A 15,749-nucleotide genomic window follows, 5' to 3' on the forward strand; every position below is an offset into this window, starting at 1 on the left:
TTTCTTTATTAGATTTATATGAGAACGTGACAATTTCTCCCAATCATTTGAGTATCTTGTTTCATATAACAAAGGTAAGAAGATTTATTTAATGATTAATTATTCTGTGTGAACGTCAAACGTCATCCGGAGATTAATCAGATGCGACACGTCACCTCTCATTGTGTTTGATCTCTGGACGATATTCTGAGTCCGGTCTGCACAGAATAATTTCTCTTATTTAATAGAGTAGAAAAGAAAACTTTTATCAGGCAGAATACATGAAAAAAAACGCAATCAATAAAACCAGAACAACCAGAGGTATAAAAGCCAGCATTTTTACTTTCCATTGGGAGAAAAATTATTCTGTTTACAATAATACATTTATGCAACTTTCTACACCCATTTTGAGCATGAAAAAAAAATTCTCATGGCTTTTCCTTCATCTGGAAGGAAGAAAGAGAACACTAAATAAACATGAAGTGCAAGCACGGCCTCTGAACACCAAAGCATCTTTACAGCTAAAATGGCCGTGTAGATCCTCTTTTACGTCCCCGTCCCTTTTCCTGTTTCATCGAAGAAAGACGAGAATCACTAGAAGAAGAGGCATCTACTTTCGACGATTGTCCTAGTAGTGAAAATGGCTGCTGTGTCTGCATCTGTTCATGTCTGTTCTGCAAAAACATAGCAGGAAGTGCAGAAAATAATGGTGGCTTGGAAGAAGAGGAAGAGCTTAATGGCCTCTTTTTTGACGATTGAAGCTCTGGGTTTGTTTTTGATGAAATTGAATGCGAGAGCTGTGAAGAAGAAGAAGATGGACCATTTGCATCACATTCTCTTGTAGGTAGCATTTGGTGAAGGCCGTATAAACCAAAGGTGTGATCTATATCTGCCAACATCTTGTACACCAAACTTGGCTTTCCACACTCTAGAAGATGCTCATTAAGCCTTCCTCGCAAGTTGTAGCAAAGATTGATCTGTAGAAAAGGTATCTCGGTCAATTTAAGAAGTTACATGGCTAATATTAGGAATTTGAGTCCGGTCGCCAGTTAAATGGCGCCTTGCAGCATTGGACGACCCGATGTCCCGACCCGTTGAAATCTCGAAATTTAGCAGTTGTTTTGACGAATTCCGTGCAGCCCGACGGCCCGACCCGGATAGGATGCAAAAATTTAAAATCCCTCCATTTTTTTAGGTTTTATGACTTTTAGCGGACTATTTTAAAGACGTTCTACAGGATTTAGAAACGTTAGGATTTCACCACAGAAGAGCACTGAGAAAGAATTAGCGATGAAGAGGATACGAAAATGGAATTCTCTTTGGATGATGTGGAAGAGTTCGAGGAGATTGAAGAGACCCAAAAAGTATGCAATGCAGCCAAGAAAAAAAAAATTGCCTACCAAGTCTTGCTCCATATGACCTTGCGTATTGTGAGGAACTGACTCATGATCTTCCATTGAATGAGATGTAAATCCTTCAGTTCGTCTATCATGTTCCTCCTGGAATGACAGTTCTGGCTTATGCTGCTCATTCACCGCTAGTTGGAGCCTTTGGCCCCATTTTGCTATATGGGCGTGGTGATGGTCTAACCAGTTGATACCGGGCTTTCCTCGAGCATCGATCCGTTCAACCGACTCGACATCTACTGTTGGATGTTGCTGCATTCCAAATTGCCTCATCACTCGATCAGGGACATGCATTTCCACAATGGCAAAGTGGATCAGTGGAACTCTAGATTGCCATACCCCCTTTCCAGAAGTGCAGATCGCAGGTAGTTCATCAAGGAGGCTTTTAGGATAAGGCTCCCAGATAACCTACGAGAAGGCTACAATCAAAATGAGAAGGGTAATAATAATAACAAATAACAAAAGTTATCTTCTTCAAAATAAAGTTGGTTCACCCATCGATCGTCGGCAAGATCTAGCTCTCTTCTGTAAGACATCAAGTGGCCAATAGGTCTCCCATGCCGCCGTTCTCCTTGCCACCTAGTTGCCGAGGAACTTATTATCTACTAAGAATTTTGAATATACCTAGGGATGTCAATTTCGGGTCACGGGTCAGGTTTGGGTCGAACACGAAACTGACCCGGCACTATTCAGGTCAACCCGAACCCGACCGGAATGACCCGGTGCCAACAAAAAACTGTTAGTTTTCGGGTCCAAAAATGGGTCAATATCCACTTTTTAGGTCAAAAACGGGTCAAAAGGGGTCAATCTCGGGTTCCTGGGTTAAAACGGATCAATTTCGGGTCAATCTGAACCTGGCTCGATTTTTGAAATGGGTCGAATTGTTGAACCTGAACCCGACCCGTTTAGGGTTCGGGTCAATCCAAACCCAAAATTTTCGGGTCAATCCAAACCCAAAATTTTCGGGTCAGGTTTGGATCCGGGTCAGGTCCAACATTGACACCCCTACCTCTAAGGGGTGAAGCAGACAAACGGAATTTAAAGGTGTTATACCAACTAAAATCCAGAAGCACGAACCTGATACCTAAAGGTCCAGGGTATGGATAACCACCATATTGTCTCTCTTGCACGAAAGAGCGCCCTACCTTGAGACGTTCCCAAGCCCAGAGCTGCAATTCTAGTACCATAAGAAGATAAGATGATAAAATATAATTTACTATGCATGGATTTTGCTAGAAATTTGTCTGGACTTAACACTGCAGTACCTGAAGGAGATGAATATTCCCTGCCAGTCTCTTTATGTGATCCCTCGATGCATTGCCAAGCTCTCTATACAAATGGGCTAGGCTTGCAGCGCCAAAAGCCGTCTGACCACATTTTGCAAAGTTTTCTAATAATGGCAGATACTGGCAAGGAACTGCATTGCCAGAGCGATTAGGAAGAACCCAGCTCCCGAGCATGTGCATAATGTATGCTCTTGTGTGAAATGCCACAGTTTGTGAAGAGGCATTTTCACATACATCCTTGAAATTTTCTCTTAGCCAGGAGAGCTTCAACTTTGTTGTCCTGTCTGTCATTTCTCCAGGAGACCTCCCAAGAAGCTCTTGGCAGCAGTCGGTCCAGGTAGCCCATCGAGATTCGACACCGCCAACGACACGAGTTGTTATCACAGGTAACCCGTCAACGACCAAGCCAGTTAACACCGAGACATCTTGCAATGTGATGGTGATCTCCACATTTCGTAAGTGGAAGGTGTTGGTCTCTGCATGCCATCTCTCACACAATGCACAAAGAAGATGCATATCAAGATGCACCCACTGTAAGGAGTTGGCAACAAGGAATCCAGCTTGGTTAAGCTGGTCAATCATTATAGGATGGGTCAGAGGCCAGTCACGCATGGACATCATATGATAGCACTGCCTTGGCAAACCGTTCTTCAAGAAGTTAAGGGATTATGTTAATTTCAATGCTATCAAGAAAATGCAACATATATAATGATGGATAAAAGATACCACACAACCTCGTTTACTCACTTCGTTGGGAGGGTTGCTAGATTTGAACTGTTGGCCCAGTAGAGAGTGCCCTTTATGGAACACATGAGTAATAGCATCTCCTAACTTCCCAGTAGTGGCCTCAGGGGTACAAGACTCATTCCCCTTAATCGACTCCTCTCTGTAAGCAAATTTTATTAATTTCATTAATTTAACACAAAGTAGCCAACGAGCGATGCGAGTATATAATGCATACTAACATACAAATCCAATACCGGCTCAAGGATTTTTCAGTTTGATCTGTATATGTATAAGCTAGCCAAATAAAAAGATAGTAGTAGTAAAAATTTAGTTCAAGTGAAGTACATTCAGGATGAAGATCAAAAATTACTTTTTTTTTAGAAGAGTATATTCAATAAATGTGGATGAGATATTTTGATAGGTTTTTCAACGAAGATTGTGAAAATACGATTGACTTTAGTGACCTTAACAAATTAAATGAAAATAGATATTTTTATTTTTATTGTCATATTACTAAAACCCTAATATGACACAATGGAGAAAAAGGATTCATGTAGCCGACCCCACGTAGTGGGATAAAGGCTTGATGTTGTTGTTGTTGTATATTACTAAAACTGAAGTTAGAGAGGCTTTAAAGAAAATGAAGTTTATGAAAACTGTTAGACCTGATGATATTCCAATAAAGGCGTGGAAATGCTTAGGAGATGAAGGAATTTCTTGGCTTACTAAACTTTTTAATATTATTTTGAAACTAACAAGATGCAAAATGTGTGGAGAATGAGTATGTTGATTCCTATCTTTAAAAATAAAGGTGATGAGCAAGATTGTGCAAATTATAAAAGAATTAAATTGATGTGTCATACTTTAAATCTATGGGAGAGAGTTATGGAGCAAAGGTTACAACATGATTCTAATGTTTCTCAAAATCAATTTGGATTCATTCCAGGTAGGTTTACTACGGAAGTCATACATGAATTGAGAGGTTTGATGGAGAAGTTTAGAGAGAAAAAGGAAAATCTTCATATGATATTTATTGATTTAGAGAAAACATATGATTAAGTTCCAAGAGAAGTGCTATGGAGAGTTCTAAAAAAGAAACATATTAATAATGCTTATATTCTAAGTCATTATGGATATGTATGCTAGAGTTGTTACTTGTGTTCAAACACAAGGTGGCTTGACCAAATATTTTCCAATTTCAGTTGGATTACATCAAGGGTCAGCCTTAAGCCCATATCTTTTTTGCTTTAGTCATGGATGTTCATAATATAGATTTGCAAGAGGATGTTCCATTATGTATGATTTTTGCTGACCATATTCTTCTTGTCGATAAGACTAAAGAGGGAGTTGAAGGTAAACTTGAATTATGGAGGTCAACCTTAGAGTCTAAAGGTTTTCATTTGAGTAGATCTAAAACCAAATACATGGAGTGTAATTTTAGTAGTAATAGATCTAGTGGGGGGTTTGTGACTTTGAGCGATCAAGTCATTAATAAGATTACATGATTTTGATATCTTGAGTCTATTGTTCAGAGTGATGGTGAAATAGATGGAGATATTATTAGTAGAATTCAAGCTGGATGGATGAAGTAAAGGAATGCATTGGGCTTGTTGTTTGTAGAAAAGTACCACTCAAACTTTAGAGAAAATTCTATAAGATGGTGGTTAGACCTACAATGCTTTATGCCTTTATGGCGCAGAATGTTAGCCATTAAAAGAGAAGCATAATATTAAGTTAAGTGTTGCAGAGATGAGGATGCTAATGTAGATGAGTGGTTGTAATCTTAGAAAAAGGATATGAAATGAGCATATACATGAAAAGGTTGGAGTAGCTCTAGTGGCATATAAGATTAGAGAGAGCCGCCTTAGATGGTTTGGTCACATAAAACGGCAACCTTCCGATGACCCGGTTAGGAGAATAGATAGACTAGATTTAACCTATGTTAAGAAAGATAGATGTAGACATAAAAAAATTTGGTTAGAAAATATTGGAAATGACATTTCTTTATTAGATCTAAATGAGAATTTGACTCTTAACCAGAAAAATAGAGAAAAAGGATTCATGTAGTCAACCCCACGTCGTGCGATAAAGGCTTGATGTTGTTGTTATTGTTGTATCTGCAGCATAAGAAATACTGTTAGGGCAAGTTGCTTCCTGGGCAAACGAGAAGCCCAATACTCCCAAGCCACAACTAAGAATTTGCATTATCATATAAATGATTCAGTACTTTGGATTTGAGCAAATAATTATAGATACCTAAGTGTGATATATATAATCCAAAATTAGAAGACTCAGTGAATCATAAGATCACATATAGAGGAGTCACCCTTGTGCTTGGTTTACATGGCATTCAACTGGCTTGTCAATCAGCATTCTGCCAGTGGGTTCTGCACTTTCCTCTATCATTGCAGTGCATGTGCCTGTATTAATGTGATTGCTAGTTTGTCTAAGAATAATCTCCTTCTCTACATAAAGCTCAATGGCCCCTCCCATAGAGGATTCATCAATCATGCAGTCAACTATCTCATCATTGCTCAAAGTCACAGCTCGATAGACACCCCCGTGAATAGGATACTTGCAAGTCAATAATAGTGAATGCAGAAGAGGATCTATTCCCGTGGCTTCATAGACTTTTCTCCTCAGACTTTCCAATGTGCTCGATCTTTCAACCTTGATGGGTCTCTGTGTCCCATTAACATACTTAGGCACCATATCATCTCCGTCAACAACCAACTTTCCATCAAAGCAGCACAATAACTTGACCATGTCTGATTTCATCTGAAATTACATGCACTGTTTGACAGATTAAAAACATAATTTGAATCAATCAATCGCCAGAAGATTTTGAATAGCAATGTACATTAAAATGGCCAATCTGCAACTTAATTAAGTATTTTCATATTTATCATAACTTACTTTTGAATTGCTCAGTTATTATTTTTCTGGCTATTAAGAGAAGACAACGGTTGAATTTAAACAGTGTCTTTTATACATTTGTATTGTACAAAGCATAAGAACCTTTAATTTGTAAAAAAATTATTTAGTGGATGTAAATTAAAAGAACGACGCATCCATTTTTTTACTCGAGAAATGAATACTGTAAAAATGATCACAGTTTAACAATGACTATGAATACGAAGTAAACCAATCGTTATTTGGGGTAGAGATCATAAGTGCATCATTAGAACATGCTAATTAACATATAATCATCATCATTAACCTGATCCCAATAATTTAAGGTTGAATTTATGAATCCTTATTTTCAATTGTTCTTACTAAGTGTTGCTTGAGAGGTTAAGCCACCTCCTCAAAATTTATTTTAAATAATTTCTATCCATGTAACCTCAGGTCAAATTTCTTTATTTTAGTTCTTTAAAAATATTTTTATTTACTCAGCTAATGGGGGCATTGTTTTGTCCTTCATTGTAGATTTCCTCTCCTAGGTCTATTTTCAACTACACTATCTTCAAAAGATGTCGAACCAATCATTCATCTAATATAATAATTCCTTAATATATTGTATATTGTTCTTAGTAATTAACATATAATGCCCTCACATCCACAAAAAGCCAAATATTGTAATTTTCTTATGGCTAATCATTCAGGAAACAAGAATTAACTATAGAAAGGAAAAACTTAAACAAGCCCCGTATACTTCCTCATTTAATAAGGACAAATTTTTTAAATTTAGTTAAACCAATAATTTCTTTTTTTGGTACCAATAGATAATAAATATTAAAAATATGTTTTCACTTTGCATAATTACTACCTTATCCATCTCCTTCCTCTAAAAGGCTTCCCAAGTAATAGCAGGGAGAGGAAGATTAAAAATATACCACTGGATCTTGCAGCAGTGCATATGATACCGCCAGATTCTTTCAGTAGTATCTCATATTGGAAATGATTGTTGATGAATGGTGAACTTGCTTCAGAACTACTACCAGGTAATCAATCTGAGCAAGCCTATTGCAAGGTGTGTGACGGGGGAAGAGAGGAAGAATGAGATGAGTAAAGGAAAGACATGGCCCTACAAATTGCTTATGATTATTTCTAATTGTTTGACCAACGAAATCATCATTCGTTTCCAGGTGATCTCAAGGAGACAAGGTTCAAAAAGGACCAAAATCTGATAGGAACACTTGAAGATCTCAAGTAATTCATAACAATCTTTAGAAAACAGCGAAAATCCTCCACAAGAATCCACACAAACCGAGAAAACTGTAGAAAATTTGTATTATTTGATGAAATAGAAATAGAAAATACCAAGATACAATTGATCCTCTGTTCGAGAGGAGGATCTATCTCTCCCAAATCTCTAGACGCCACTAGAGCCCAAATGAAAACCTAAATATAAGAGAGATCAAATTTCAGCCAAATTCAAGATGCCATAACCCTAGGAAAACAAGGTATTTAGTGCATACAATTCAAAAGAAAATCTCTAAGAAGTCCCTACATTCAAATTTTCCTCCCAAATCCCTCAAAATTCTTTCCCAAAAAGTTCTACCGACTTCTGCGGTGTAGACAGCATATGGGAGGGGCTGGATTTCTCTAGTTCTATCCGTGTGAATCGGTCCCTATGGGACTAGCTCTAACACTTCTTAGTTACATTAAAGGTCCATTTGGCCTGGCTCTTTTTTATAAAGTAGATTGAGAAGCAAATCTATTGCCGCCTACTTTGTAGCATCCTTCCATTTGCAAAACAATCAAAAAGCATTATCAAATAGACCCAAAGATTCATGTCATATCAACAATAAACATTGATGAAACACAATTCATCAAAACTAATCTCAAGGTTTTTATATAAATTCGGCCATTCAATTCAACTTATCATTGGCACTAATCTTAACACCATCAACATAAATCACTTTAGAACAAATTATTCAATTCAATTTTCCATCAACACTAATATTTGAATCTAATGTTCCAAAACATATTTTAAAGCTAATGTGATTCAATTCTCCACACTCTAATTAATAATTAATTGGAGGGCCAAACTGTCCTAAAACAAAGGATATACACAATGGATCTCGAGTGTGCATGACTCATATATGTTAGAGCACAAAGATGTAATTAAATAACATATATATTGTATTTACTTTTCCTGTAGCTTTGCCTGTATGTGGCCGTGGGCCAAGTCTTTAAATAGACCAAATAGATGTACTGCTAGGATAAGACAATACAAACCATTCCTGTCATTTCTCTTCTTTTCCACTTGTCCTCTGTTCTTGTATTCTGTTAGTTTCTTCATGGTATCAGACAGGGCTTGAATCCCGGGATTCCATGGCTTCCTCCAACACTTCGTCCCTCCTCGATACAACAGAGACGGCTTCCTCGGAGACTCCCGTCATTTCTTCCTCGCTCAAATTCGTTCTTTCCAATCTCAAAAACTTCGTGCAGAGCCCTCTCTCGGCGGACAACTACCCTCTTTGGCGCTCTCAAATCGTCAAGATCTGCCGTGCCAATGGGTTTGAATCCTTTCTTGATCCTCAATCTCTTATTCCGAACAAATATCTTTCCAAACCAGACGGATCCACTGCTCCCAATCCTCGCCATCTGCAATGGCTTCTTACCAATCAGAACCTCTCGGCTGCAATTTGCTCTACAATATCTTCCTCCATTCTTCCGTATATTCTCAATCTTGAATCTACTTCGCATATCTGGACCACCCTTGAGACTCGGTTTCAATCCACGAGTCGATCCAAGGCCATTCAATTGAAAAATGAGCTTCACAACATTTCCCTCAAGAATTCCTCTATGTCGCAATATCTCACCGACGTGAAGAATCTTGTTGATCAAATCGCCACTACTGGATCGAAACTTGATACAGAGGATATTATCCTCTATATCCTTAATGGTCTTCCCAGCTCATATCAATCCTTCAAGACCTCCATCCGGACCATGACTACTCCTCTAAATCTTGATCAACTCTATGCCTTACTGATTAGTGAAGAGATCCATGTTTCCACTAACGCTGCTAAAGGTCTCATGTCCGAACATGCTCAGACGGCTCTTTACTCCACCAGAGGTCGTGGCCGCAAACCAAGGGGGCGCTCATCTTCGTCAGCACAATCTCAACGGGAACCAACCAATGTCTCCATCTTCTGCCAGATATGTCTCAAGCGAGGTCATGGTGCCAATGACTGCTGTCACAGGTTGAACACTCAGTATGTACCAAGACCGCCAAGAATGCCCAATAAAGCTCTTCTTGCTAGTTCTCAGCCCGACTACAATGAATGGTATCTGGACTCCGGGGCTTCTTCCCACATGACGAAATCCTTGGAGAATCTATCCATCTCGTCTCCTTACAATGGCTCGGACTTTAGCATCGCAAATTCAGGCAAGGGGTTGCTACCGACTCCCTCTCGTAAGATCAAACTCTCTCATATTTTACATTCTCCTTCTCTACAATACAATCTTCTGTCTATTTCTAAACTCACGAAGGAAAACAATATTGCTATAATTTTTGATGCCGATGGTTTTATGTTTAAGGATCTGACGAACAACCAGATTATTCTCAAAGGACCGTGTCGTGAAGGATTATATCCTCTTCGGCCAGCTGCAGAAGTTTCTAATAAACCAGCGTTTTTTGCTAATAATTGCAGCACTACACCATGGCATGCCAGATTGGGACATCCCAACAAAACGACGATGGCACACATTGCTTCTTCTACCCCCCATCTCAAGATGGGTGCTGTTAATGTTTCTTGTTCTTCTTGTAATAGTTCTAAAAGTCATAAGCTTTCTTTTGAACATTCCACTAACAGGAAACATAAAATTCTTGAATTACTGCATTCTGATGTGTGGGGTCCTGCACCCGTTGCTTCTAACACCGGTTACATCTATTATGTTATTTTTGTAGATGATCATTCGCGCTTTACCTGGCTCTTTCCGATGTATCACAAATCGGAAGTTCTCAAAATTTTTATTAATTTCAAAAATAACATTGAAAATTATACATCACACAAAATTAAATGTCTTCGTACAGATGGAGGTGGCGAATACCTCAATAACTCTTTCTCTCAGTTTCTTCAACAAAACGGAATATCTCACCAAGTCTCGTGCCCGTATACTCTTGAGCAAAACGGTGTCGCGGAAAGAAAACACCGCTATATTATCGAGACCACGCGTACCCTTCTTCATCAAGCCTCGGTTCCCTATAATTTTTGGTCAGATGTTGTACTTACTTCGGTTTACCTCATTAATCGCCTACCCTCCTCCAACACATTGCATAAATCTCCGTTTGAGCTTCTTCATAATCTTAAACCTGAGTACGACCATCTTCGTACCTTTGGCTGCGAGTGTTTTCCGTTAATTCCTGCGTCTCTACGACATAAACTACAACCGACGGCTAACTCGTGCATCTTTCTTGGCTACTCCGACAAGCACAAGGGGTACAAGTGCCTTCACAGATCTACCAACAAAATCATTATATCAAGACATGTGAAGTTTAATGAATCTTCCTATCCGTTTCAATCCACAAACATTACTCCTCAATCTGAACCTGCACACCTACCAACCTTTCTTCTCATGCCCACTACAACTATCACTTCTACCATGCCTACCAAACATAACCACAATTTGCCAGCCGCCAAACCTGTTTCCACGGTCTCTGCTTCTACAACCACAAATCTGTCCTCTCAGGACTTCGTCAATCAGACAGATACACCCATCATCAATTCAACGCCTAATGTTTCGGTTCATCCCATGCTTACGCGAAAGAAGACAGGTAACTTAAAACCATGTGTGCGCTTAAATCTCATTCATAATACCTCTTCTGCATAACAGACTTCAGATCCAACGACGTTCAAAGAAGCCAACAAACACTCAGTATGGCGCATGGCAATGGCTTCGGAGTTCTTTGCATTACAGAAACAAGGCACATAGAGCCTAGTTTCCCCTCCGTCAAACTGCTCTATCATCGGCTGCAAATGGACATACCGCACAAAGTTTCACGCGGATGGTTCCATAGCTAAGCACAAGGCAAGACTAGTGGCACAAGGCAATCATCAAGAGTATGGACTCGACTACACCGAGACTTTCAGTCCGGTAGCAAAATTACCGACGATACGCATACTCTTGGCTGTAGCTCTACACCACAATTGGCAGGTTCAACAGCTAGACGTGGCAAATGCGTTCTTACACGGCAAGCTCTCAGAAACGGTGTACATGGCTCAACCAAAGGGATTTGAAGACTCCACGCATCCGGAACATGTATGCCTACTACACAAAGCGATTTACGGTCTAAAACAGGCCCCGCGACAGTGGTACAATACGTTCACTTCACATTTGGTATCCATTGGTTTCAACCATAGCGCTTCAGATCCATCGCTTCTCTCCTATACCAAACAAAATACTAGAATTTTCCTACTCATCTATGTGGACGACATCCTCATCACGGGAAACAACAATGAGGCTATCCGTGAAATTCTTACAAACCTCAACAACAATTTTGACATGAAACACCTGGGTGTTGCTCACTCCTTCCTGGGCATACAAATTTCAAGCAACAACCAATGCTATTTTTTGTCACAGCAACCATATGCGAAATCTATACTCAACATGGCTGGGCTCTTGCAATGCAATGCTCTCTCTAATCCTACCTGTACCAAACTTCCGAAAACTATTCCAGAAGATCCCATACTAGCTGCTCCGGAGACATACAGAAAAATTGTGGGTTGTCTTCAGTATCTGACTTTAACACGGCCGGATATCTCTTACAGTGTCAACACGCTCTCTCAACACATGCATCAACCAGAGTCTCAACATGCGTATCTCCTAAAAAGACTACTCAGATACATAAAAGGTACGCTAGACTACGGAATACCCATTACAAAATCTAATTTGCGCTTAAAATCTTTTTCAGATGCTGATTGGGCAAGCGATCCTACCTCAAGGAAATCCATATCTGGTTATTGCTCGTTCCTAGGTGACTCGCTCATATCATGGACAGTCAAGAAGAAAGTCACTGTTGCACGCTCGTCTACCGAATCAGAGTATAGAGCATTAGCGGCATTAGTGGCAGACGTCATTTGGCTTCAGCGGGTTCTCTCAGATTTCGGCATCCAGCAGGATCAGCCAACCGAAATTTTTTGTGACAATACCTCAGCGATAGCTTTGGCAAACAACCCGGTGTTCCACGCACGTACAAAACATATAGAAATTGATCAACGATTCGTACGTGACCACATCCAGCAACAACACATTCAACTTCTACCAATCAGTACATATGATCAAACCGCAGATATTCTTACTAAACCACTCTCAACACAGCGTTTTCAACAACTTCGCCTCAAACTAAGTGTCACCCAAGACCCTTCAGTTTGCAGGGGGCTGTTAGAGCACAAAGATGTAATTAAATAACATATATATTGTATTTACTTTTCCTGTAGCTTTGCCTGTATGTGGCCGTGGGCCAAGTCTTTAAATAGACCAAATAGATGTACTGCTAGGATAAGACAATACAAACCATTCCTGTCATTTCTCTTCTTTTCCACTTGTGCTCTGTTCTTGTATTCTGTTAGTTTCTTCAATATATTCACTATATGATTTTTGAAAGAAATAAAATTCCCTTCATAAAAGTATATAAATACCCTCATGAAAGTTAGCAGTCCACTTTCTATCACCTTCTCATTTGCAATAAATTTTTTTAATGATTTGTTTTAAGATTTAAGCCATCACTTCAAGGTCAATTAAAACAGAGCAATTTGTTCCACGCATAAAAACACTAAGAAAATGTTAAAAGGAAGCTTTGGATTCCAACTGAAAATAACTGCAGCTCAAAAACTGTGGCTAGAAACCATAAATTCAGTCCTAAACAGTGGGAAACATATAGAACGGTTAGATACAAACCGAAAGATGACTGACGATAATCCAATTGTGGAGCTCGTCGCCGACGAGCCTTGAAGAGTATCTTCTACTGCGGCCAAGAAAATCGCTGCGATCCCCGCAGCAGCTTTTGTCAGCCGATAGATCTACGCTTGATCACAGCTCTCCAGCCGACGGACAAAACCGAATGCTCTAGGGCACAGCAAGAGTCGGCCTCTCGAAGAAAAGAAATGGAAGACCAAACCGAGCCGACTTGTCGCAAATTAAGTAGCGAATTAGGGCCGGCCCCGGCCGGCCAGAAGCGTGCGAAGCAGTCGGCCCAAACAGTTAGCTTGCCAGTTGACGCATACTCTCCCTGGAGCTAAGTACCTGGAAAGGCCAAACGTGCATGCATAAGTTTTGAAATCAAAAGCATTATAATAATAAAAAAAAACAATTAAACTTAAAAAGTTCATATTCTTATATTTTAATTTTATTTTGACTTCATTTTATCTTATAAGATAGACGAATATTAAGGCTTCATTTGAGACGATTTTCTTATTGCTTCTTAAAGCAGTTTTTAGTATAAAAATTAAAATTTTTGTACTAGAAAATAACTTTAAGAAGCATTAAAAAAGCCGTCACAAACGAAGCCTGAGTAGATGTTGAACCTTCATGATTTTATAAAAAAATCAAGTAAAAATATCATAAATGTTGTAGGCTAGAATATACGCGGCGATGAAATTAGAAATTTTCTTCTCAGTGTTGTACGGATGTCCAGTACACAAACAGAAGAAAAACAAAACACCATAAATTTTATGTGGAAACCCCTAAAAAAGGGAAAAATCACGGGGTCATGCCCAGTTGAAATCATTCTACTAGTGTTTGATTATATTACGAGTGGTGGTCTCATTCCTGAAATTGAGGATGATCAAATTACAATAATCAACCGTCGGGTTGAAATCTAGTTATGAGCTGAGATCAGAAATCCGGCAATGTTTTAGTGAGCAAGAGGAAATACGGGTTCAATTGACAATCTAGTGGAAGTCTGGCTTCATTCGGGCAGAAGTTCGGCGTCGATCAACTGTCAGGCCAAAGTCCGAAGTCAGTCTGCATTCAGGAAGAAATCAGGCACTAGTCGGCCGTCGAGCAAAAGTCTGGCATTTATTGGGTGCCGGGTGGAAGTCCGGCAACAGTTAGTGGCCGTGATGAAGTCTGACGATGGTCGAGAATGAATCTGATGGCAAAATAACTCTCTTCTTTTTCTTTCTTTTCTTCTTGCTTAGGTGCCCTTCCATGTGAAATGAGATGTGTTTTTATAATTTTTTTAAGAGTGGCATGATAGTAAATAGGAGGAAGATCAAGGATAAATTGAGAGTGGTTTGAATGTATGACCAATAGTGAATCCCTTGATCGTTGACCGTTTATTGGGCATTTTGAATGTCTTGATGATATCAGAATTCGTCAATATTGGGCTTGTTGGATTTGTCTCGTAGAGCTGCTTGATTCAACTATAAGCATGTCACGTTTGGTAATACAAATTATGTTTTGAACCCTCTAAATAGGCTTTGAGTCTTTGATTTGCACATATTTGAGCACGAATTTGGTGTTGTTGGGTTCTTATTTTTGAGACGTTCAGTACGACTGTAAGTTTATTGAAATTAGAGTTCAGATGATCTTGGATTTAATTTTTGAAGTTTTCAACTTAATTTTCTTTGAGATTCGTGCCCGATCAAGATAATTTTTTTATGATATATTAATGATATAAATTATATGAATCTTAAATAAAAAATTATATATATATATATATATATAGATAAACTTTCGACAATGATATTACAATTCTTCAAATGAAGAAAATTTGAAGATACTTTTTCAATCTTTTTTAATATAGAGATTAAAGAGAATGTCTCTTTGTCTCCTTCCAAAATGAATTTTAATTAAGATGGATTACCTTAAGATAATAATGTCAAATATATTAATAATCATAATTTTTTAAAGAAAAATATTTAGGATTCCATTAATAACGTGTCAAAATATTTGTAATAATACAGCACTTTGAATTAAAATAACAATAATTTGAGAAAAATTATGTCTAGAGCTGTCACAATTTTACAATTATTTCTTTTTCTTATTTGATTCACTTCTAATTATTATTCTCAATTAGAAGAATACTTTAATATGATGAGCAAGGAATGAAAAGTTGTTAAAAATAATAATATCTATTGAACACCTCTTTTTAGAAATTGATTATTTATACGATGAATTAGAAATAACACTCTTAAGTAAACTTATCAAAAAAACATCATCATTGAAAATTGTTTTAATATTATAAAGCTACACAACTTTACAAATATTTACTTAAATTTTGACTAATCATTCCTTCAAAGTTTAAAGAAAAAATGATAGCATTTACTTATATCTTTAATGATTCAAAAAAATATAGTAGTAGAACAAGATATAATTAGACATCATCTTACCATTTAATCAACTCCCTCATAATTATCTCTTAATACAGGGACTATCCTTAGTGCCCTCTGTACGTCCT

At 38.2% G+C, this 15,749-nt stretch overlaps 1 protein-coding gene across 2 annotated transcripts; it reads right to left on the reverse strand.

Moving 5' to 3' along the window:
* Window positions 1-301: 301 nt before the first annotated feature.
* Window positions 302-13,546, reverse strand: LOC110108229. 2 transcript variants are annotated; one of them, XM_020838790.2, is made up of 8 exons: window positions 13,247-13,546; window positions 5,724-6,175; window positions 3,419-3,557; window positions 2,651-3,319; window positions 2,463-2,554; window positions 1,880-1,964; window positions 1,380-1,793; window positions 302-956 (listed from the first exon to the last, which is right to left on the reverse strand). In XM_020838790.2, exons 2-8 carry the CDS (start codon window positions 6,173-6,175, stop codon window positions 501-503), a joined length of 2,307 nt encoding a protein of 768 aa, XP_020694449.1. In that variant the 5' UTR covers window positions 13,247-13,546; the 3' UTR covers window positions 302-500. The 2 variants fall into 2 exon arrangements, with proteins under 2 accessions (XP_020694449.1, XP_020694444.1); XM_020838785.2 differs by having other exon boundaries at window positions 5,724-6,190; window positions 13,247-13,545.
* Window positions 13,547-15,749: the final 2,203 nt, after the last annotated feature.

This window comes from Dendrobium catenatum, unplaced genomic scaffold, assembly GCF_001605985.2.
Source record: "Dendrobium catenatum unplaced genomic scaffold, ASM160598v2 fragScaff_scaffold_542, whole genome shotgun sequence".
NCBI classification, from domain to species: Eukaryota; Viridiplantae; Streptophyta; class Magnoliopsida; order Asparagales; family Orchidaceae; genus Dendrobium; species Dendrobium catenatum.